The following is a 22,471-nucleotide window of genomic DNA, read 5'->3' as shown; positions in this document are numbered from 1 at the left end:
GATCCCCGTCTGGGACACCCAGCAGCTCCCTGGGATTGAATTATCCACCCTGACCCCACCCGGGAGGCTCCAGGGATCCCAGATCCCCGGGACAGGCAATTAGCAACCACACAATGCTGAGAGATAACGACAGCAACACCAGGAGACCTCAGAGAACAGAGCAAAGCACTCGAGCGAGGAAAATACTGAATGGGCAAATGGGATTTAGGTGGAGTGTGACACAGACAAATGCTTATGAACAACCCAGCAATTTATAAAACTCTTTGGAGGAAAACATATCTTTCATGTGGTGGAGCTACAATACATAAAGCCATATGTACTATTGTAATCTGGCTCTAACATAGACTCAAAAATTACTCTCAGTTTTTACTAAAAAGCAGGAAAATTCTGTGACTATGTTATATGCAACTAATTGATAAAAGTTAAACTTGAAAATTGATGTTTCAAAGAAAAAAAAATACACAAATCACCTTTCTAAGAAATGAGAAATAATGCTGCATCCTAACAGATCTATATAACAGGAGAATCCATGGCTTGGTTAAAATGCCACTTCAAATGTGTAAAACACCATTTCCCCAAAAAAGTGTAACTCTGGCTCGCCCATTTAGACTTGTACATTACCTACCATAAATAAGAGTTAAATTTCAAATACTATTTAGAAGGAATAGGGTTTTGCAACGTTGAGATTCTTTTGCCATTTGAAATAATCCTTTAAATACCGAGCCTTGAAGCTTCTGCTCACAACAATACGGAATGTTTAATTTTCAAATGCATTTGAGAAATAAAAATCCACAGCAACAAAGCTGATATAATTTTTATCATGCTACTAACTTTAAGGTTTTTTTTAAAATGCAAAACTATTCTAAAATATTAAAGAATTGAATTCACATAGAGTGAAATTTAGCAAAACTGAAATAATCTTTTATTAACATTAAAAGTCAGTTACTGCTTAATACATGTACATTACTAGCAAGGTTTCTACACAGCACACCAACTACATAAGAAAGACCTTTCGGCATTTTTTCTGCAATTAGAATTCATGAAGAAGAGGCCCTTCAAACATCAACATTTAACAATAATGGACTTTATAACCAGGGTTTTGTATTTTATCCAATGAGGGATGTTTTTTTTCATTTTCAAACACTACAAAGGCCACTGCAGAGCTCAAGTGCTAATCTCTTTTTTAATTACGCTGTGACAGTAGTTATATTACGATAGCCTCTTTCTATATTTTGCCCAAAAACTAGTTAAATATTTAAATAAAAGCCTGTATTAACAAGTACTGTAATATATGCGGCTCAGAATTCTTTGTTTCTCATATTTCACATTTAGCATAAAAAAGCACTGTTACAATAGTTGCATATCTAAGGTACTACTGTTACTGATATAAAATTACTGTACTATTACAGATTATATCTACACTTGTAGATACAAAATTTGGCAACAGCAATTTCCTCATTAATGAAAGACTTGCATTTTTAACCAGAAGTATCCATATTAAAGGTATTGTAGCACCAAAATATTTAAAGGAATTTTCAACACAGGAATGTAAATTCAATGTAAATTATCACAGAATCATTTTTAGAAAAGAATTAATTTCGTTAATTATATCCCCAAAAGAACCTCTGTTTGGAAAACATTTTCCCTTCCATTTTCTTTTTCATTTCATTTCTAATACAGACTTGCTGCTTCTGTGTCATCCCTTTTCTATAAAGTTTGCACTCTAGTACTTAAGTTCTTCCATAACCTGTAAGAATTACAGAGACATTTTATAACATTTATTGCCCTCACATAACTTCAAGAATATTAAAATATCTAAGGAAAGTGACACCAACACATCTATTTAAGATTTCTCACATACTAAACTCCTTCTTCTTGTACTAATTGATAAGGAAGCCTCAGTAAATGGGAAAAATGGTGCTTTGAAGTAATATTAAATTCAATTAAATTGAAATAACGTGAAGTTCTTTCAATGTAGACTTTAACGCATTTTTTTCACATTTAATTTTTACTCTTTACTGATGCTTCACTAAAATCACTCTGTAAGAGCTTGCTTGTATTAGAAAATTTAAAAGATTGATACAGCTGCTGTGATCAAGCTGCAATCTCACTCTGAGATTTTTACAAGTGTCCCAAAATTCCCTTTTTTTTTTTTTGTTTGTTTGCCAAGTATGTGGTTTTGCCAAAAGCTGTGGTTGAGGTTTTGTGCAGAAACAGCTCATCTGCCTGACATAACTGGGCAGTCATATTCTCTCTCTTCAGTTTTCATACCTGACCTGTGCTGCCAGGTTGTTAAATTCAAGGAGGGAGGAATATCTGATTTGAAGGGGAAGAGTTGCTTATGAATAATTATTCTGCAGACTATTCAAAAGTATTAAGTATTTACTTCGAGTATTTGTATTATGTTAACTCACAAATCAAAATGCTGCTGTCACAAAATAACCAAAATATCAGCTTAAAGCAAAACTTGAGTGGGAAACAAACATAGAGATTACTCCTGCCACAAGGACAAATACACCGAGATTTCCTTTCAATATCAGGTGCTTTAGAACATTTTTTTTTCTTTTTTTAACTCTCTCTGGTTGCTGATGTAACAAATAGTGCATACCAAGCACAGAAATGGCTGTCTCCATAGCAATTGGGGCAGGTTTTGCCGTTTCCCTAGTTACTCTTGACTGATAACCATCTGTTGTTCTCCTCTGCCATAGCCCCAAAGGGGAAAAGGGGAAGAAATGAGGAAGATAAAATGGGTGTTCGAGAAAATGAAAGTTACTGACTGTGGTGTTTTTTACAGTTTCAGAAGGTTTGCACTTATTTAAATTTTTATTTATTGTTATGTTCAGTTGACAAGTGTCAAATACCACCCACAAAGGAAAGTTCTCGTTCAGAACATTACTAACCACTGACCTTATGAATAGGAAATCATACAAGGTAATCAGACTAGGAATGTTAATAGGAGATCATTTAATTAGGGACAGTATTATGAAACTGGAAAATCCAAAAGCGAGGTACCTACACAGAGAAAACATGCAGTTATTTAATCCAAGTAAGGAGTAGAAATGTGAACTGCACAAAGAGCATGGGGCAGAGGAGGCACAGGTGGCTCCATGCACCCACCTGCTGCAGGTGGAACAGGAACTGCAGCCTCCCAGCCCTGAGCTCTGCACATCTGGGGCTGCTGCACATCTTCCATCCAGCCTGAGCCACTCCCTCCTCTGCCGTGTTTCTGGCTTTCCGGGAAGGGAGGCTCAGGCACAGACAGTCTGCAGGCTCCAGCCTGAGCCCCATCCCGACCCCAGCACAGCACCACTGCCCCTCACCCAGCAGAGGTGTGAGCCAGGCCGGTGTTTAGCCAGGCTCATGGCTCATCCTGGTATCACCTGTGTGAAACTAACTAAGCCACACTCATTTCCACAGCAAAACAAATCAGCCCCCGCGGGAGAGCTGTTCTGCCCATCACTGCGGCAGCATCAACTGCCAGTTGGGTTTGCTCCTTAAAATCATCTTGTGCGTTTGTAACTAATTCATTGCAGAACCAAAACTTCAAAAAGAAAGACACAGAATGCTCCTTCCTATTTAAAAGTATATCAGCTGCCAGTTGTCAAAGACAGACAGAATTTGTTTGGAGGCATCGGCATTTCTAAAATGGGCTCAGCAGGAAACTCTTGGGTGTGACACAGCAAGGCAGGGTCAGTGCTCTGCTGGTTCTCAGCACTGGACAGGAGCTGCTGTGGCCATGGGTGGCGTTACTGCTGTCCCCAGGACGGCACTGCAGCTGTCCCTGTCACTGTCCCTGAGCCCAGCTCACCGCGACATCATTTAACAGGGACACTGAGCAAAAAGCACTTTCATTCTGGTGGTGTTCATTGCTTACACATTTTTATGTCTAATAACTTACAAAACTCAGGTTTGAGAGGAAAATGAAGGCTCTCCTGCCTTTGAGAAGCTTCAAGTTGACCAGCAAACATGAAAATGCCGTGGGGCACAGAGGCTGTGGCAGAGGGCAAGTGCAGAGCAGGGAAGGTGAATGTGCCCCAGGGCCAGGAGTGCCTGTTTTACATGGTTAGGGGGATGACAGAGCAAAAAGAAATCTGGACATTCCATCTCCAGACACCTATCCCCTCTGAAATCCCATATCACATTAGATTAATGCTATCACCTGCAGTCATACAATGACTTGTGATATGTTTTTCCAGCTCTTAAGACAAAAAATAGGAGGAAACAATACCAAACCACTAAATATGGTGAGTAAAGTCATGGTAAAGTGTCTGCCTTGCTGCATGGCTGGTAAATTTGGGCAGAACAGTTGATTTTTGTGCTTGGGTAACTTTTTTTCTTTGTTGTTAATTAGAAAATGAATATTAAAAACTTGGGGATAATATCCAATTAACAGCTTGCACTTATAATTGTGGATTCTCAGTATAACACACCAATAAGTTTTCAATCCATACCTGGTCTATCAGACTGTTTTAAAAAACCAAAAATGGCCAGTTAAAGCTGGAGAAGGAATCGCAGTTCTGAATGTCTCCATGTCCCATTTTGGACTGGGGGATTTTTTTTTAACCTGGCTCTACTCAGGTCCTCAACCAACTCCCAGAGCCACTGGAGAAGAGTTACCAAACTACATATTCCAAGATGCTGCATTAGTTTCAAATTCCTCTGATAAGGGTTTCCAGCACTGACCATGCTCAGAAGCTTTTCTGAGGGAGTCCAAATCAGGGGTTCATGTTTAACACAGCTGTGGGTTCCTATTTTAGAATTAATAAGTGGCACTCCAAAAGCAAGGGTGTACTACCAGGTGTTTTGCTTTGTTTTACCCCTTTTGTTCTATACTGATCAGGCAACAGCAGTTGGCTTTTGATACATGGAATTTATCCCTTTCTTTCTTTTCAACAATTTCTGTTGTAAAACTGGCCACTGACAAAATAACCAACAACAACAAAAACAACAAAAAAAAAGCATTTTCAATTACTTTAGGACAAAGAGACATTTGGCTAAGTTACAGTTCTGTGTTGTTCACTGATTACCTGCCTGGGTATTATCAAAGTCAGTTTTGTTTTTAACACAAAAATGCTCCTAAATGACATGCAGCTCCAAATTCTGACTCCTCACCGTCTCTCTGCTCTGCTGGTGGATGATTTCTCGTGGCAGCAGAGGAAGAGCAGCAGACCCACAGAACTCATGTAACTACAGCCCTGTGCTGCTGCCCTCCTACTGATACAGAACAGGGCTGGAAGCTGGTAATGTAGAAACCTTTGAGATTTGTTTTCCAGTGGTTGCTTCAATACATATGCAAAGCCCTGATCTCCTGATTTTAAATCTTTATATTTGTCATTTCTTAGCATCACATCCCATTTTGCAAGTCAGAGCTGCGGCTGACTTGTAATCAATATTAGATAAGAGTATGGTGAGTTTAGATGAGTTGGTGCTAAGGGGGAGAGACATTGGAATTCAGCCTGAACCTCACTAGCCTTAAAGGCATTTACATCAAACCTCATTCTCACTACTAAAGGCAATGAATCCAAGTTCCCCACCGGAGTCCCACTGGAATTACTTCTTATAGTCTGACTCTACCTCATTGCCCCAAATTTGCTTGTTCTCCTGCATGATTTCAAACAAAGAAGTTAACGTAATTTGTGCTTTGGGTTACTCATTACCTGCTTGTGCTACAAAAACTGTAATGGAAGGGTGAAATCTTGCTGTGTGCTTTTATATGCCTATTTATATTTGTACTAAGTTTATAAAAATAGTATTCTTCACTTGTCTAGGCACTCTGTGTGCTTACACAACTAATTTAGGTAGTTATGTGTACATGTACTTATATAGGAGTAAGCAAGTAACTCCCATTAGACTAAGAAGAGTGGCAAAGGGTTCAAACAAGAACTAAAATCTGCTATTCTGTCACATACAATAAGGTCTCTCGTGCAAGAGTCCTGAGCAGGCCAGACCACAGGTAATTCCTCATTATCCTCCTTCCCAAGGTGCACTCATAGACATGGAGTGTTTGTTGGGCAGTTGAACATGAAGACCTGTCCTTCTTCCCTGTTCATATCCAAATCAATCATCCTATGCCATATTTCTGAGGATGTCACACCAGCTGTGCCTCAGTGACTTGTGTTCCCCTCTGCCTCTGCACTCCTTTGTCTACAGCAGGTCTGGAACTCATCCCAAATTCACCTACGCTGTCAGGGAAACACCTGCATGGAACAAATGAAAGCCTCAAACACCTAAAAAGAACTAACCAGAACAAGAAGTGTTTGGAAAGAATAAACAGTTTCTAGAATGAAAAAGAGAAAATCTTTAAGAAAAGTAAAACAAAAGAAACCCAAACAAGGTTGTAGGAACTAAAACAAATAAATTGCCTGATAGATTAAATGGGAACCAAACCCAATGTTGTTCTTGGTTATCTGGGTACTTGGTAATTACATCAATTTTTAAATACTTTGAAAAGTGCTCTGGAATTAACAGCAAACTGGATCACAGTTGACAAAAAAAGCCATTTTGCTTTACTGTTTTCAAGGCAGCCAAATTCACGTCATCTGTGAAATGTTTGTCACCCAGGCTAAGGACAGCAATCCATCCTGCAGATTTATGTTTACAAGCATTTTGGAACAAATGTTCTATTTGAACGCCCATATGAACCATAAGCACCCAATATGTTTGGATGACTACATTCAGTTTTTGTTAGCAGATCTTCAACTTTCCAACAATGTTTTACCAAATCAATGTGGCTCTGCCACATATCCTTCAGAAGCACGGCACGGAGCATATGTAGCAACTCTTGTGCACATTCACCAGGGAGTTTCTTTCCACCTACATGAAACCATAGGTCTGTTTCTTTTAATTCATAAAAACAAATAGTATCCGTCTATTTTTGACATTTATGGGATGGCTGTAGCATTTGAGTCCCTCACCCTTTAATACACTTATTCCTCCTCCCCAGAGCTGGCAGCAGCACCATGGGTTTTACAAATTTTCAGGAACTGAACTCATCTCTTCCAGTTCCACTAACCTGCATCATTTCCTAATTAAAATACACTTCTCTGGCCTCGGGACAGGTACAATACTAATGTAAAACATGGAGGAGGGAGAGTTGATATCAAAAGTGCTAAACACAGTGCAATAGATAATTACTGATCATGCTACTATTGCCACAAAGTACCTTTATAAAGATAGAGGGAAAATATGTGTAACAGCACTGGTGTTTTACTGCACTGCAATGCTTGAAAGGAAGAAAGTCAGCAAAACCCCTGATATCCTCACATATCCTTCCTGATATCCTCACATAAGCTGAATGCTTGGGGACAACTGACAAGCAGGCTAACAAGGTGCTGAGGTCTTTCAGCTTTCCTTGTGCACTGCCAATCTCCTGGAGAGATAAACTGCTGGACAAGGAATAACTCAGCCCTGGATCTGAAACTTCACAGTTCAGAAATCCGAGTGCCAAGGGACAACCATAATCTGCAAGACAACAAGCACTGCAAGAGCAGAATGATAAGTCACCTCCAAAGGGATTTATTCCTTCTTGCAGGAGTAACTTAAAACTCTGCACTTTTCTATAAATACAGAACTTGTAATGAACATAAACGTGAAAGAATTCTTTCATCAAAAACTGGTAAAAACAGCATCATGAGATAACTGTGTGCCCAATTTACAAACAGAGATATGCATAGATGATGGCTCACTATTAGACATATGGTTAATATTGTTAAGTAATTTTTGCACCTTGCTTCTGACATCAACAGAAAATGTTGTATAGGCTGGTTTATACACAGAATTTCCTAGAAGTTACAGACTTAAAACTACAGTTTTCAGAGAAAAATATTGATTTTTTTTTTTTAAAGAAAAGTATTTCCTTTTGAAATCATTAAAACAACCTTCAGGTCATCCTAGACATTGTGATTTCTTAAATATAATGCCTACATGTCTGAAATGTTCATTCACATTTACTCACTAGCCACTGAATAATGATTCTACAAGCCTTACAAAACTGAAGCCACTATCAAAGAATCTAACAAATTAACTTATCCAGATGACTTTGAGATTTCCTTGCTAGGTGGTGTATTCTTATTAGTACTTTTCCCTGGCATTATTCCATAAATACATTTACACAGAGACAGCTGCTTGCTCTACCAGGATTGTCAAGACAAAAAGGAAGCCACGTGCAAGAAAACTTGTACTCTCAGTAGGATTAGGCAGCAAGTTTGGATCACACGAGCACACCAGTTACCTTACCTGACCCTTTAGACAAAACCTCAAAAACCTCATTCATACTGAGATGTGACAGTGCTGAAATAAAATGGCCGGAAAAAAGCCCTGCCCCAATTTTTTCTTTCTTGCAATCAAAGCAATATTATTTTTTTGTAAGGAGGTAAAGAGGATACCTGAACAATTGGCTTCACAGGACATTTCTCCCATCCTCCTCAGTCACTCTCCTGAGTGCTGCTCATTGCCCAATTTATGGAGAATTGCTGCCTGCTCCCCCTCCCTGAACATTAACCCTTAATTCTGTTGTCTGCTCCTCAGCAAGGGAGAGCAGCACAGCTCTGAATAGAACAAGAGCTCCAGGCAGAGAGCTAAAAACCAAACTAAAAACTCACCCCCAACAACAACCCACTCCAGTGGCTCAGATAACTGTGAGCCCCCCTTGCTCAGTGAATTATTCCAGGCAAACCGCTTGACCTCTTTGCAGCAGTCATCTTCCCCCTAAGACTAGGTTTAAAAGCAGGACCTGATCAATAGCTGTTGCTGCATATGACCCGGGTTTAAGCATATAAATTAAATACAAAATAAAGCAGGTTCAAGGGTGAAGCTTGCATACAGGGCTACTGAGGGGTCACCAAAAAAAAAAAAAAAAGTAGAAGGTAGGAGGAAAAAAAAGGGGAAAAAAGTCAATCTCATTTCTAAAGCTAATTTTCACAGCAGAAAGCTCCATTTCAGACCCCATGCCACAACAGGCCATTTTTAAAGTGTGTGATAGAGTCCTGTTTTGCTGCCCTGAGCAGCAGCCTGGATGCTTTATTTTGGCCTCCTGGAAATGCAGCAAGAACTGCTCATGGGCATCTTCATGCAAAACATTTGCCTTGAGATTTCTTCTGCACCACAACACGTTTTTATACAGCCCATTTTCTTATCTCTTTAAATGAGTTAAGTTCTAGGTTTGGAGGTTTGGTTTTGGGTTGGGGACTTTTTGGGGTTTTTTTTTTTGAAAGCATCACTCTATATTCCATATCATGACTGACTTAAAAGCAACTCGTGATTGACAGGATATTGACTCAGAATTTATTTAGGGAAACAATCTGGATCATTCATGAATGAAACTCTCATGTTCCTTCAAATAAGTAATTCCGAAATCCTCACTTTGCCCAGTCAAACAAGAGAGAGGAAGAAGAATCCTAAGTGTGGCAATGCACCTCGGACAAGCTGTGCTTGTACATTACCACAGTGCTACTGTGCTGCTCAATGAGTTGGAAAAATAACTCCAAAAAGAGCTTTAAAAAAACCCACAACAGACTGGAGCAGAGGTTACTTCCACACGAAGATAGAACTCTCTCATTTGTTTCTTTGACATTTATGGGACTACCAAAGGGTAAACAAGAGCAAAATTAGATCCCACAGGCCTTTGGTAGGGAAAAAAAAAAGTGGAGGGAAATGATACTCAGTAGCAGAAATCAGTTGTACAAATGAGACCATCATCTCACAGCCTTCCCACTGCTGCTGTCTCCACTCGCCCTGTCAGCTGCTCTTAAACAAAAGGGATTTTATTCTTGCCTACCTTAAAGCTATTATACTAAAGCCATTCTCAGATTTGCACCTAGATAATCAACTTTGTTTCTATTAATCTCATAACAGATACCTGAGTGCCTGAGAATTCCCTCTGTGCTTTGCTCAGATTTAGATCCTTATTTTATATAGGAGGAAAACACTGCAGAACCAAGCAAAGATTTTTTTTTTTTTTAATAACACAAAGATCCTCCATAGGATATTTTTAATACCCATGTAGGATTTACACGATCTGAGCTTCTTTTGAGGAAAATTTCAAGTGATGCAGCAGTTGAGCTGTTTAAAAGGACTGTATAACATCCCTTGCTGTACAAATACAGTGAGCATATGTTCATATCAAAACAATTTGTGATGAAAAAACTGTAAAATACAGTTATACCCTTACAGTTTGATATTTTTCTTTTCAAGGCATATCAATTTTGTATTGAATTGAATTGAATTGCAGGTGGCTTTGTTTTCCTACACTTTATCTCACGGAGCCACCCAACTGCAGGATAGCAAAGTCATGGAACAGACTGAATCACTGAATGAGAAATGTAATCATTCCCTTCTGGGCTCTAAATGTGGAAAGAAACTACACAGGCTTGTTTGAAACAGGCAGCTCTGCTCTCACACAGAAAGCTGCAGCTGAGTTGAGAGCTTGTGTCAAGAAAAAAGCTGCAGCTGACTTAAGAGTTGGGGTCAAAAGCAGGGGGACATCCATCTCATTTCATGGTCGGGGAAGAGTGGTGCAGGAAATCTAGTGCCCCAATCAATTACTGAAATTAATTTTTGAACCAAAGCCACTGCCTTCTGGGAAAACAAGGATCCATTTACTTACCTGTTTTGCATAGTGTTTTCATCACTTTCTTTAAGTGAACTTAGATTAAAAGTAGTAATTGTGTTATCCAGCAAAAGTGAAGCAGTATTAATAAAGAACTCAAGAAGTTTTATTCACAGAATCATGGAATGGCTTGGGCTGGAAGGGACCTTAAAGATCATCCAGTTCCAATTCCTCTGCCATAGGCAGGGACACCTTAAAAAGCACAGCAAATCCAGGCACAACATTGCCTATTTACAAAATGAAATATCTAAATTTAATCCCAGTGAAATGGAGACTGCACACACCCAGTGTATCTGCCTTGAAAGCCAAAAAAGCTCCAGAACAGGTCCTGGGCAGCAGATCAGTGCTCCCTGCAGCCATCTCCAGCAGATCTCCCCTGGGCACAGAACTGCTGCTGCTCTGCCTTTTGCCATTCCCAGCACAGCCTGGCACTGCCAGGGGTGGAGCAGGCTCTGCCCAGCCCCACTGCCCAAAATCCCTTTTTCTCTCCAGCAACAAACTCTTGCTGGCCAAAGAGCTGAAGTGAAACACAGGGGGGACAAAAGAAGAGTAAAAAGAAGACAACTCAAGCTGTGGTTTTAACTTTTCCCAGCTGGGAAGGTCAAGAGGAAAAGGCAAACTTTGTTCTGCTGGTGGACAGTATTTACAGCCCCCTTCTACCCATGGAGTCTGCACTAAAATGATATTGCTGTGCTGTTTTGGCTAGAGACTGCACATGCTGACCCCTCCGTGGCCAGCACAGCACTGGAATAATTTCATACAAAAGGTTTGCATTAAATGTAATGAAGCAAATGACAAAATCAATAAACCCAGAATGGTGTGGCTATCATAAAAATGATGTAAATTCAGAGTTCACCCTGGTTATGAAGCTATTTAGAGTCATAATTAAAACCAGTACTATCTCTTTTTTTAGAATAAAACTTCCTTTTGACAATCATAGATGAATGCTACAGGAAATCTTCAACAAATGTATTCAAAATTAAGGTATGGCACAAAGACAGCATAAATTATACAAAGATAAACTGTAGGCATAACTTAGCCTAAACACGTACGTAATAAAGAAAATTTGATTTTCATACTTTTTCAACTGATGTCACATCCCATCTTAATCAAGTTTTATATCAAAAGGACAGTAAGAATACCACATAGCCTGTTTTTAAATCAAGGTATTTTCTGGAGTTTGTTTCTGTCAGAGAGACTCTTGTAAGTCTATTAAAACAGAAAAGAGCCAAATCTGCTATTCATTACTCTCCATACAAAAGCAGTGCTGCAGCATGGGTGCTGCATCAAAATGTATCTGTGCTTCATTAGGATAAAAGAATAACGAGCCCAGAAAGCACCGAGCAGAGCTCAGCGAAATAAGTAAGCAGATAAGTAATCTCTGGAAATAGCAAGAGTCGCCCTGACTTTCTGTAGCAGATTTCAAACCCCAGATAATGGATCCCATTCTGGATTAGGGATGAGGTTTTCTTTTATCAAACTCTGGACCTGGAGCTTGTGATCTTGTTTAAAAAAATTCCACCAATGTCCCATTTAGGCCAGTGAATTATATACAACTCAAATCTCTAGACTCATGCATTTTACCTAACCAAAGAGAAATTGTAAAAGTGACCATCAGGCCTGAGGTTCTGACACACAAAGGCTGAGCTTTACCAATCTCCCATCCCTGTGTCAGCTGTGCTGTGCTCCGGATGGGACACAGCACATCCATGTCCCTCTTCACACCCCCTCTGATGTCCAGCTAACAGAGCTCATTGCTGATGGCTGCAAAAGGAGCCCCTCTTAGGCTGGAGAAGGCAATAAATTATGCAAGACACAAAGCATAGGGAAGATCAGAACAGAATGTGAAGTAGATGGAAAGGATGAGTTAGGCCTGTGTGGGATACTTCATCTTTCTTGCTGTCAGCATTAGGATTTTACCGTATGGACAGTTAAAGTGCAGGCTTTCCATAATGCCTGAAATACACTGCCAGAAAAGGAAAAAAATATTTGGCATTTATGTTTGTCTTACTTCTACAAGAAATATTAAAAAATCTGTGGTTTGCCCAAAAATTGATACTAAACCCAATATATACTGCAGTTGATATCCAGAATGCAGAAATTGGGTAAATCAGAATTATGTATAACCTTATTATGGAGGTAGTCAGCTCTGATTAGCTCAGAAAAATGAAAATTCAAAAACTATCAAGTGCCACCAAACATACATCCTCCACTACTAAATACTGCTGGCTTATGTACTTCTATTTTATAAGTAGAATGCACTTAAGAGATATTTCAGCTTTTATTTATCTGACATTTTACTCAGGGGAAAGCAACCTTTACAGTGAGGAAATCTGTTCCTCAGGAGTGATGGTTCCGCTTTTAATAAGTTGTCAGTGACAGATCCCTTGTGGCCAGTTGAGCCCACAACTACAGACATCCATGAAAACAAACACTTCCTGAAGTGCAAGTGGACAAGAGAGCAGAGCAGACATCCACTCCACTTAATGCAGATGTTTTCGTTTAAAAAACAAAAATAATAAATCAGCGGTGCATTTTCAATCTGTGCAATCAATCTCATGTGAAGTACAAGTCGTTGTTTAGCACATTCAACAGATTTAAGATCATTCTGTGCTGGTTTGTCCACCTGGTGCTTTACTTATTTGCAGGGACATGAGGAAAGAGACTACATAAACCAGAATGGTTTTAAAAAATGCAAGTACAGTCAGATCACACTTCCAAATTCGACAAATGTTTAAATACCTCATGAAATGGTTTTGGGGCTATCCAGTATTTATCATGTTGCAGAATTTGCAGGTTGTTAGTCTGCACATGTCTGTTCCATTGCTCTCTGAGGCACATGGGATCATCCCGGGCTGTTCAGAAATAGTGCAAGGAAGCAGAATTCTCATTAACAGCTCTTCTCCTAAAACACAGGAATATCCTGCAGGTTGGGACCAAATCTTCCTGCTGACCATGTGAACCACAGGATCATAGAATCATGTAACAGTTTAGGTTGGAAGGGACTAAAGTCCATCTCAGTCCACCTCTGCCATGGCAGGGACACCTTCCACTGTCCCAGGTTGCTCCAAGCCCTGTCCAACCTGGCCTTGGACGCTGCCAGGGATGGGAGAGCCACAGCTTCTCTGGGCACCCTGTGCCAGGGACTCAGTACCAGAACAGGGAAGAATATTCTCCTAATATCCAACCTAAAAATTCCCCCTGTCAGTTTAAAGCCATCCCCACTGTCCTATCACTTCCTGCCCTTCTAAAATGTCCCCTGAAGGGCTGACATAACACTAATGCCAAGCATTTACAAAAATGCGCTATCAGGACTGAAACTGGCTCACTCACTAGCAAGATCACTGCTGAGCTGGCATCTCTTAGTATCAGTGCACAATGCAAAAATCCTATGAACCTTTCCTCCCAATAAGGTAATTCTGAATAATGACTATTCCTTATGCTGTTAAAAAAAGACATGCAAAAGTCTCAGGGTTGTAATGACACTCAAACCCCACAGTATTTCATGACAATTCCAATAGACTGCCAGAGAGCACAGCTATTCAGCACAGCTATTCAGAAGGCATTGCCTTTGTGTATCATATTCTAGAAAAAGGCAGAATTAGCTTCTTATTCCAGAGCTCTTGCCCAGCCCCAGCCATCCTGCACAAGACTCTTGCACAAGGGAAAGGATACCAGGGTAGTGTGTGCCCAGGACCCTGTGCTGCCACAGAGCACCAGGAAGCATAGATATGAACTCATCACCTCCCCAGTGCTGCACTGAGAGGAAAAAGGCTCTGCAATTCACTGGAGGCAGAGAAAAAACTGTGATTAATAGAATGCAGTTTCTGAATTACATTTCAAGTTTTCATCTCTATGTTCCTACCAGGCTTTCCCTTGGCTGTGGCTGCAGCAGCTATGACATTCCTGATGGAAACAGAGTGAGCAGGAAGGCACATCCAGCTGGGACAAACGAAAAGGCAATTCCTCCCTACACCTTTCTGCCTGCCCGAAGCCAGTCTGCACAGCATTTAGGCTTTCTTCCTTTTGTTCTCTTTATTTTTACTCAAAGACAGACAAGAGAAGCTATCTAGAAAGATCAGGGCAGGTAGATTTTAGAGGTTAGTGATTCAGAGCAGAATAGAATAGACAACAAAACCAGGGCAGAACCACCAGGGAGCCCCTGCAGGGCTGGGTCAGGACTCTCAAGGAACAGACAAAGCCACCAGTGTCACCCTTCTGTATCACTCGATGTGCTGGCCTTGTGTGTATGGCTCAGGATGTCAAGAGAGAAGCACTTCAGGCTCACAAAATGTTCTCTGCTAGGGCTCAGAGTCTCTCTCTGTGCTCAGTTGGTTCTGCAGATCTCACCTTAACTGTTGTGTAGGGAACATGCATGTGCATCTCAATCAATCATATCCTTTTAATGAGTTAATTGTGAAATATATGCTTTTTGCATTTATTATAAGGGGTAGAACAGATGGCAAAAGCTCAAACTAATGTATTCATAGAATTAACTGACGCTGCAGGTGGTGTTTCTCCGTAGAAGGTGGTAAGTTGGTAACTTGTTATTTTAATGCTATAATAATGCTGCATGACAATGAAATTTCTAGGAAAGCAAATGTGATGGCCAGAGAGATCTCTCCTGAATTCATTATGGTCACTTTCACAATGAAGACCAATTACAGGAGATAGAAAGGGATACACTGCTGGAATACATTGAGGGCAGTGTGACTTTACAGACAAGGAGAAGGAAGATTATTTACAAATTCATACAGTTGAAGTAATGTGATCTTTTAGCCCCCCAGAGAGTGCAAAAGGCTTGTCTCCAATGAGTTTTCCAAATAGCTCTTTCCATGCCCCAGACCTGTTTTGCCAGCTCTTTGTCAAAACAACCTGAAATCTGTTCCATGGTAGAAATGTATCCTCTCTTTAAATTTTCATGTATTTCTATGTAAAATATACTGTGCTTTTCATGCACAGCATCCAATAGACACATTCTGTTCAGTCCATTGGGAGATACATAAGTAAATACATAACCCAACATGTGATAATCGATTCTCCTCTAGGCATCTCTTTGCTTTTATTTCAGGCCAACCGCTGGCTTCAGAAGGCTTATTCCAGATTTTACACCAAACGAGTGGAAAATCTGGCCAACTGTTTATCTTCCTCCTTTTGTTTTATTTTACTGCAAACTGCAAGAGTAACACTGAACACTGTACACAAATGTCAAGAAACTATGGCCAGGAATTTCAGAGGGCTCTGGATAATAGCTTCCCTGGAGAACCCAGACTAAAGGAGTTACATTCTGTAGTGTAACATTTCATTAAGATCTACTGCGTATTTATGTATGGCAAATAACTCACAATCACTTGCTTTCTGCTAGTGAAATGGCTACACACAAATCAACCATTATTTCCTTGGGTTTATTCATTATTCTAACTTGACAGGTATGTTTAATTATTCCTATGGCTGAATGGCAGAAATTACAAACATACTCTGCAGTGCTGGTTGTAATGGTTAAAAAAATTACATAGGAACATTTTTATATTTTGTGTAGGTGAGTGCAAAATACCTCTCAATGTAAAGAGCAAGTTCAGCTTTTTCCAAAACCTGAATGTGCACTCTAGATGTTTAATTTTTGTAAAAGTCACATGGATTGATGCTAATAGTAGATGCATGCAGAAAAAGTAACAGAATCTTCCAGGAAAAGCCATTTAACAAATAAGGAACTGAAACTAATATGTACAACAGTATTTTACAGTACTTACAGGGCTCTGATTTTCCACACTGCAGAGGTAATTTAACCACTAGGAAAATGAATGTGTACTGACTTGCAGACGTGTTAAATGTTACATATGTGCTGATGTATTTCTATATTTAAAAAAAAAATAATCTAAATGCTTCATTTCTTCCTCCACAAGAACCTTTAGGGCTATCAAGGAGGGTATTACCCACAATTTGCTAAGTGGCCCCAGGACGCAGAGAAAGCTACTTGGAGGAGTAGTGATTGGAGCTATTATCTTAGGTGAGGCTGAGAAATATTTAGACATAAATGCAATGAGCCTCTATTATCATGAAAAATGAACCTGTTAACTTGTTTTTTTCTGAATCCCAATGCTACAGAATCTTGTAGATAAAGCCCGAGAGAGAGAGTGTGTGAGAGAGAGAGAGATACAAGGCAGAAGCTGAATATGGGTGGAATTGAGTTCCAGTGAATCAAGAAGAAGAAACTGCAGCAACTCCTGCCAGCAAAAGCAGTGTCTGTGTCATTCCAAGTGGCTCTAGCTCCAAGAGGTGCTCACACAGGGTGCTCAGTCAGGGTGGCTCCCCTCTGCTCTGCTGCTCTCCATGCAATCACACTGCACATGGATTCATTCATGTTTTCCTTTCCTTAGCTGGGAGATGTTCATAGAGCCAATGGTTTGGGAAGGAAAGGACCCTGAAGATCACCTCATTCCACCCCCTGCCATGGGCAGGGACACCTTCCACTGTCCCAGGCTGCTCCAAGCCCTGCCCAACCTGGCCTGGAACACCTCCAGGGATGGAGCAGCCAGAGCTTCTCTGCACAGCCTCTGCCAGGGCCTCAGCACCCTCACAGGGAGGAATTTCTTCTTAACACCAAGGAAGATATCTGCATATCCCAATTCTGGGATCCCGGCAGCCCTCAGCAGGGTGAGCTGGGCAGGCTAATGCCACAGCCACTGCAGGAAAGCCTCACCAGAGGAACATTCACCTGAATGCCAGGATGTGGCACAAGCAGAGCAAATGTACAGAAATGCAAGGAGCTCTGTATATTTTTTTGATGGAAGGCCATGGCTGACAGCGCTGAGTTAGCCCAAAGCTCAACGAGACCCAAACCCATATACTTTAACTCTTGAAATAAATGTGCTTACTTGGGGCTAGATTCCTGCAAGAAACATTTCCTGTTCTGTAAGTAATAAGTCACAGAAATTGAACACAGGTGTGCTCTGCAGCCTGGCCCTCTCTTGCCCTCTCTTGTTCAGCTCTTAGGGCCACTGAGCAGCGTTTTTGCATCCACTCTACAATATGTTCAAAGTGTCAGGTTTTGCCAAATTCCCATGCAAATTCACTACTGGTAATGGACATTATGTGCTCATGAAACTTTCTAAAAGCTGTTTAATTGTTTCTGTATTTCAGTTAGAAATAGACTTACTAATTTTACTTATTCTTTTACTTATTCTTACTTACTAATTTACTTTATTCTTTGTGTGCAGATTCTTTGATTTTTGTACTCAAACATCAGAGAACACTTCATATGAAAATAATTCACACAACAAAATTTCCCCCACTTAGGAGCTTGAAAACCTCCAGTCTCTGCTTTGGCTTTGCCTTGTGCAAAAACATTGGCCCGCCCTGACATTTCAAACTCCTCTTTAGCACAGCCCTAATCCAAGCCCATTTTCCTGGGCTCACTGTTCTGCTAAGAGAATGATAAAAGACAGAAAGCCTTTACCATTTAAAAAGACAGACATGATGAAAAAAACCTTGAAACACTGCTTTTCATAACACCTTTTCCCCCCTCTATCATTTCAACTATTATTTTTTTAATTACTTTTTCAGTGTCAAGCCGGCTCTGCAGCCCTGGTGCTTGGGGGAGATCTCCAAAGGCTCTCTTCACTTCACAGATGCAGCAGCACCTCTGCCCTTGAGTTCAGAAGCAGATTTCTCTCCACCAGTCTGCTCCAGCTGGACACAATCTGTGCCTCAGTGTGGATTACTGCTGTGGCCGTGCTGAGACAGGGAAATTCTCCCAGGGTTTCCAAATGGCACCCACTGTAATTTATACTGAGCCCCAGGCTGCATATTTCAGAGCTTGTATCCAAAAGGAATTCATGCCCTGGCTTAGTCTATTGCATCAACTCTGCATTTTGTCCTGAGGGAAGCTTTCCAAGCTGCTGTTAAAGACAGCATTAATGTGGAGATTTCATCTGGTCTAGCACTTGCTATGTCCCTGTTACGATATCTCCAGAGTTATTATTTTTGCCATGACATGTGGACACTTTCTGTAGAACCTGGAAGAATTGGAGACTATGTTAAAGGTCGAGCCATGAAAACTGAGACCATTCCATGCCAGCCTTTCATGAATTCTACATATAAACTGCATGAATTCTAAATATAAACTGGAAAGGGTTGGGGAGTATGGTACAATAAGTAGCTTTATTTATTGTGCCTGAAAGTCTTCAAGATCCCTCACATCATGCTTTATGAAGTGGAAGAACACTGAGACGGTGAAATAAATCTGCCAAGTGATAACCAGAGAAACAGCCAACCCTGCTGCTGTGCCACCAGCTCCTTTGTGTCACTGTCACCAGGAGAGGAGCAGGGCAGGTGCTGGCACAGCTCAGTGGCACCCAAGGCAGAGGCTCCTTCTCCTCCTTGGGCACCTGAACCAGCCCTGCTGGCTGGCATGGTCACTGTGGGACCCAGGAGGGAGAGCCTTGGCTGCCAAATGGAGGCTGAGAGTGGGAATAGCACATTCAAACTCACTGCTTAAAGCATAAAGAGCTTGAAATATTAAGTTGGTTCAGCTTGCATCACACTCTTATGGTTATTGCTGTAGAAATTTTAATGTCTTTCCAGCAGAAGTTGGCTCAAGGTTGTGCCATGTTTCTCTCAGCAAGTCACAGGCCACTCGTCTGTGTCACAGATGAGTCACCTGTTCTCCTGGACCACCCTGGGCACAGGATTCATACATTTCTTACCAAGAAAAAATGTCTACAGATATGAGTGAAAAGTCTGCCTCTCCTGTTTATCTAAACAATCAGTCCTTGTGGTTCACATCAGCAATCTGCTGGAGCACCAAGCTTTGTGCTCCTGCGAGCCACAGGCTGCACTGGATGACCACTCCAAACTAGAATTATTTTATGGCTCTGTGATAACTTCAGTGCTCACTAAAGACAGAAATGGTAGCTACAGGGAAGTACCAATAGTGTGTCTTTTACAGCAAAACAATAGATACTGCCTAACTTGACAGACAATTTCTGTTAAAGCTTTGAATCCCAACATTTATCCAGTTCCTGCAGGCACTCTAGCCAGTCCTCCCTTGATACCAGCTCATGGAAAGGAGAAACCCTGGAGCCTTCTGCACTGAGAATGGGTGCATAAATCAAAACACCTCTGATTACTGTGACAGCTTATCAGAGGTGAACTCCATTCTAAATGCAAACTTTGTTATTTGAAATGAAGTCAGACAACTAAGAGTGAATTATGGCTGGGAAATTTTGATTTTCTGAATCAAAATACCATCTACTGTTTGTGCAGATAACACAATGCAAGGCAAACTCATGATAACATGATAAAAAGGAAAGGACCCATCAGGCTCATCGAGCCCAACTGCTGGCCCTTCACAGGATGCCTCAAGGAATCACATCAGGTGCCAGAGAGCATTTCACTGGGGCAAGAAATGAGAACAGAGCACAGGTATGCTGCAAGACTGTTTGTAGAAAAGGGCTTCTTTTCAGATCTTCTTTAGCTGTTCTAGTAAATTTTTTAAAAATCCACACCATTTACACTGTGCTTCCAGCACTTAACGCAGTGGAAATCAGTTTTTAGCTAACTCATGGCTCAGAAATGCTTCTGAGAGTGGCTGCAGGTTGTCCCAGGAAATCCTGACCCTGCCAAGTCTGTGGCTGTTTTTTCCTTTTTAGTTCACCTTGTGTTGACTCCAACAAAGCCAACAGTGCGTTGGAGTGCGGCTGTGCCCAAAAATGGGTTTCTCTTATATAACACAGGAGAGCCTCCAGCAGCTCTGCAAATACAGAGCTCCCAAGTCTTTACACACATTTCAGACTACCTTACAGAAAATGGCTGGGACAGACTGGCTTCAGCAGCACAAACAACAAAGCCCTATTTTCTCTCTTTAATGGCTTTTACAAATTATTTTAAATACAAGCTGTCAAAGCCCACTTACATTATTTTTTGTTTTTGTTTTCTGATGTTTGTGCTCAACCACTGTGTCTGGTTGCAACACTCTGTCATATTTACTTTCCACATAAGCGATGGGACAGAAAACTCAAACTAAGTGGAATACTTCAATTTCATCCCCAAACTCTACTAGTGTTCCCAGGCATGGGGACCAAAGTAGCCTCTGACAGAACCCTGAAGGGTCTGCAGATTCCTTTGGGTTGTACAGAGCTGAACACAAAGTACTCAAACTCACAGCAACAGCCAGAGCAACGTGAGGAGAATGGGTTTCACCACAAATATTAATGAAGTTGTCACTTACAAGTTCTTCACATCAATGATTCCTCGAAAGGCCTTTCTAGGGATTCCTTTTATCTGGTTTTCGCTCAGGTCTCTGAAAAAGAGAACAGAAAAAAAATACATTGTATTAACAAAGAGAACACATTTCTCAAATCTGCATGAGCTAATGGAACATCCACGTGCTTGGAAAAGTAGATGTTTCTGGATTTGTTACACCACACAGTGTTTTCTATTTTCCTTCTCTCCTCTAGGAGTCTGTGGAATGAGCTGAAATGACTCTCCAACCCAAATCAGCAGAATTCATGATACAAATGACAGAACTTCCAGGAAACATCACTCAAATGTGGTCATGATGCTGGCACAATGCCATGACTTTGTACAAGTAATCTGTACTCTGTCAGAGTACCTGCAGCCAAATCTTATGCCTTGGAATTGCAGCCCTGTAGTGTAAATGTAATTTTCTCAGCATGCATCTGTTTGTTTACTGACTGCAAAAATACTGGGCTACCCCTGCTCAGATTACAGACTCTTATTTGAAATTAATATTGAGGAAAAACATGACAATCATTCTCTTGTGAGCTTTTTAAATTTACATAGAAAAGAATTTATCTACTACATTAAAATCCCACTGCATTGTGTATCAATGGGGAAAACTGGATTTTTAACCTTGTTTAAAAACAAGCAACAAAAGCCCTCTAAACAACCAACAGCAATTCAAAAAGTCTTAAAAGTCAAAAAGTCTAGTACTTAAAACGCATTAAAAAATGTTTGAACTGAAATCATTACATCTGCATTGTGAATGCAGGTTACATTTACTTGTTACCTGACCTGCATTCAGGTGCTTTTTCCCTTGAGGAACTATAAATATTTCCAGGTTCACAGCCCTCTATCAGTGCAGTGGAGGCAGGAATGAGTGGGAATGGGAGGGAAATGGACACAAAGCCAGAAAGCTGGGATGTTTCCATGCTAGGGAAAAGCAGCACTCACCCTGATTTTCCTGCTGGTGCCCTGTCAGCATGGAGAAGGGGGAGAGAGTTCAGTCTGGGTTAGGGGACAAGGGGTGGGGCAAGAGAGGAATGGAAGCAGAAAGGAAGGCAGAGCAGTGGGAAAGAAAAGCGTAAGAAATAAGCAAACAGAGGAATGGGAAGGCACAGTGATGACAGAAGGACAAAGAAAGGTGATCCTGCAGAGAATGACAGGGCAGGGTTTGAGGTGTCCCTGTGCCACACCAGCCCAAGACTCTGCCCCATTTTCAGAAAGAAGCTCTGGCTCCCTAATGATGATTAGGAGGGAGTAGCAGCCTCCTGTACTCACCCCAGACACCCTTCTCTGCAAGTGCATTCAGTGGTGCAGAAAGCTCCTTTCTAGCCTCCACCAAATTGGTTTTATCAAATGAGAGGCCAGCAATCCGAGGCTCTCACAAAAGCCCACATTGACACTGCGGGTCACGCAGGGCTTTCTTCTGCTTTCCATCAGGCAGATAAGGAAAAAAGGGGACTATGTCCTTGTCATGAGACTAATTCAATTTATACCAGTCATGCAGTCTACACCAAATTCTCAAAGTAGCCACAATTGTCCATTCAGAGTATCACAAACAAAAATGTGCTGCTGGACAGAAGTCTCTTTTTCAAGTCAGATTAAAATTCTTTGTGACCTTCA

General features: G+C 40.9%; 1 protein-coding gene across 2 annotated transcripts in view; it reads right to left on the bottom strand.

The window, feature by feature from the left end:
- SLIT3 (slit guidance ligand 3) overlaps positions 1–22,471 on the bottom strand; it is a 457,068-nt gene that overhangs the window by 205,664 nt on the left and 228,933 nt on the right. For both annotated transcript variants that reach the window (XM_085073420.1, XM_085073421.1), the window contains one exon: positions 20,835–20,906. In XM_085073420.1, the coding sequence (XP_084929546.1) occupies positions 20,835–20,906 (72 nt within the window). The remainder of the gene's footprint in view (positions 1–20,834; positions 20,907–22,471) is intronic.

This window comes from Lichenostomus cassidix, chromosome 13, assembly GCF_008360975.1.
Source record: "Lichenostomus cassidix isolate B80296 chromosome 13, HeHo_3.0, whole genome shotgun sequence".
In the NCBI taxonomy this organism is placed as follows: Eukaryota; Metazoa; Chordata; class Aves; order Passeriformes; family Meliphagidae; genus Lichenostomus; species Lichenostomus cassidix.
The sequence above is the reverse complement of the archived record's forward strand: the minus strand, read 5'-3'. Positions and strand labels throughout refer to the sequence as shown.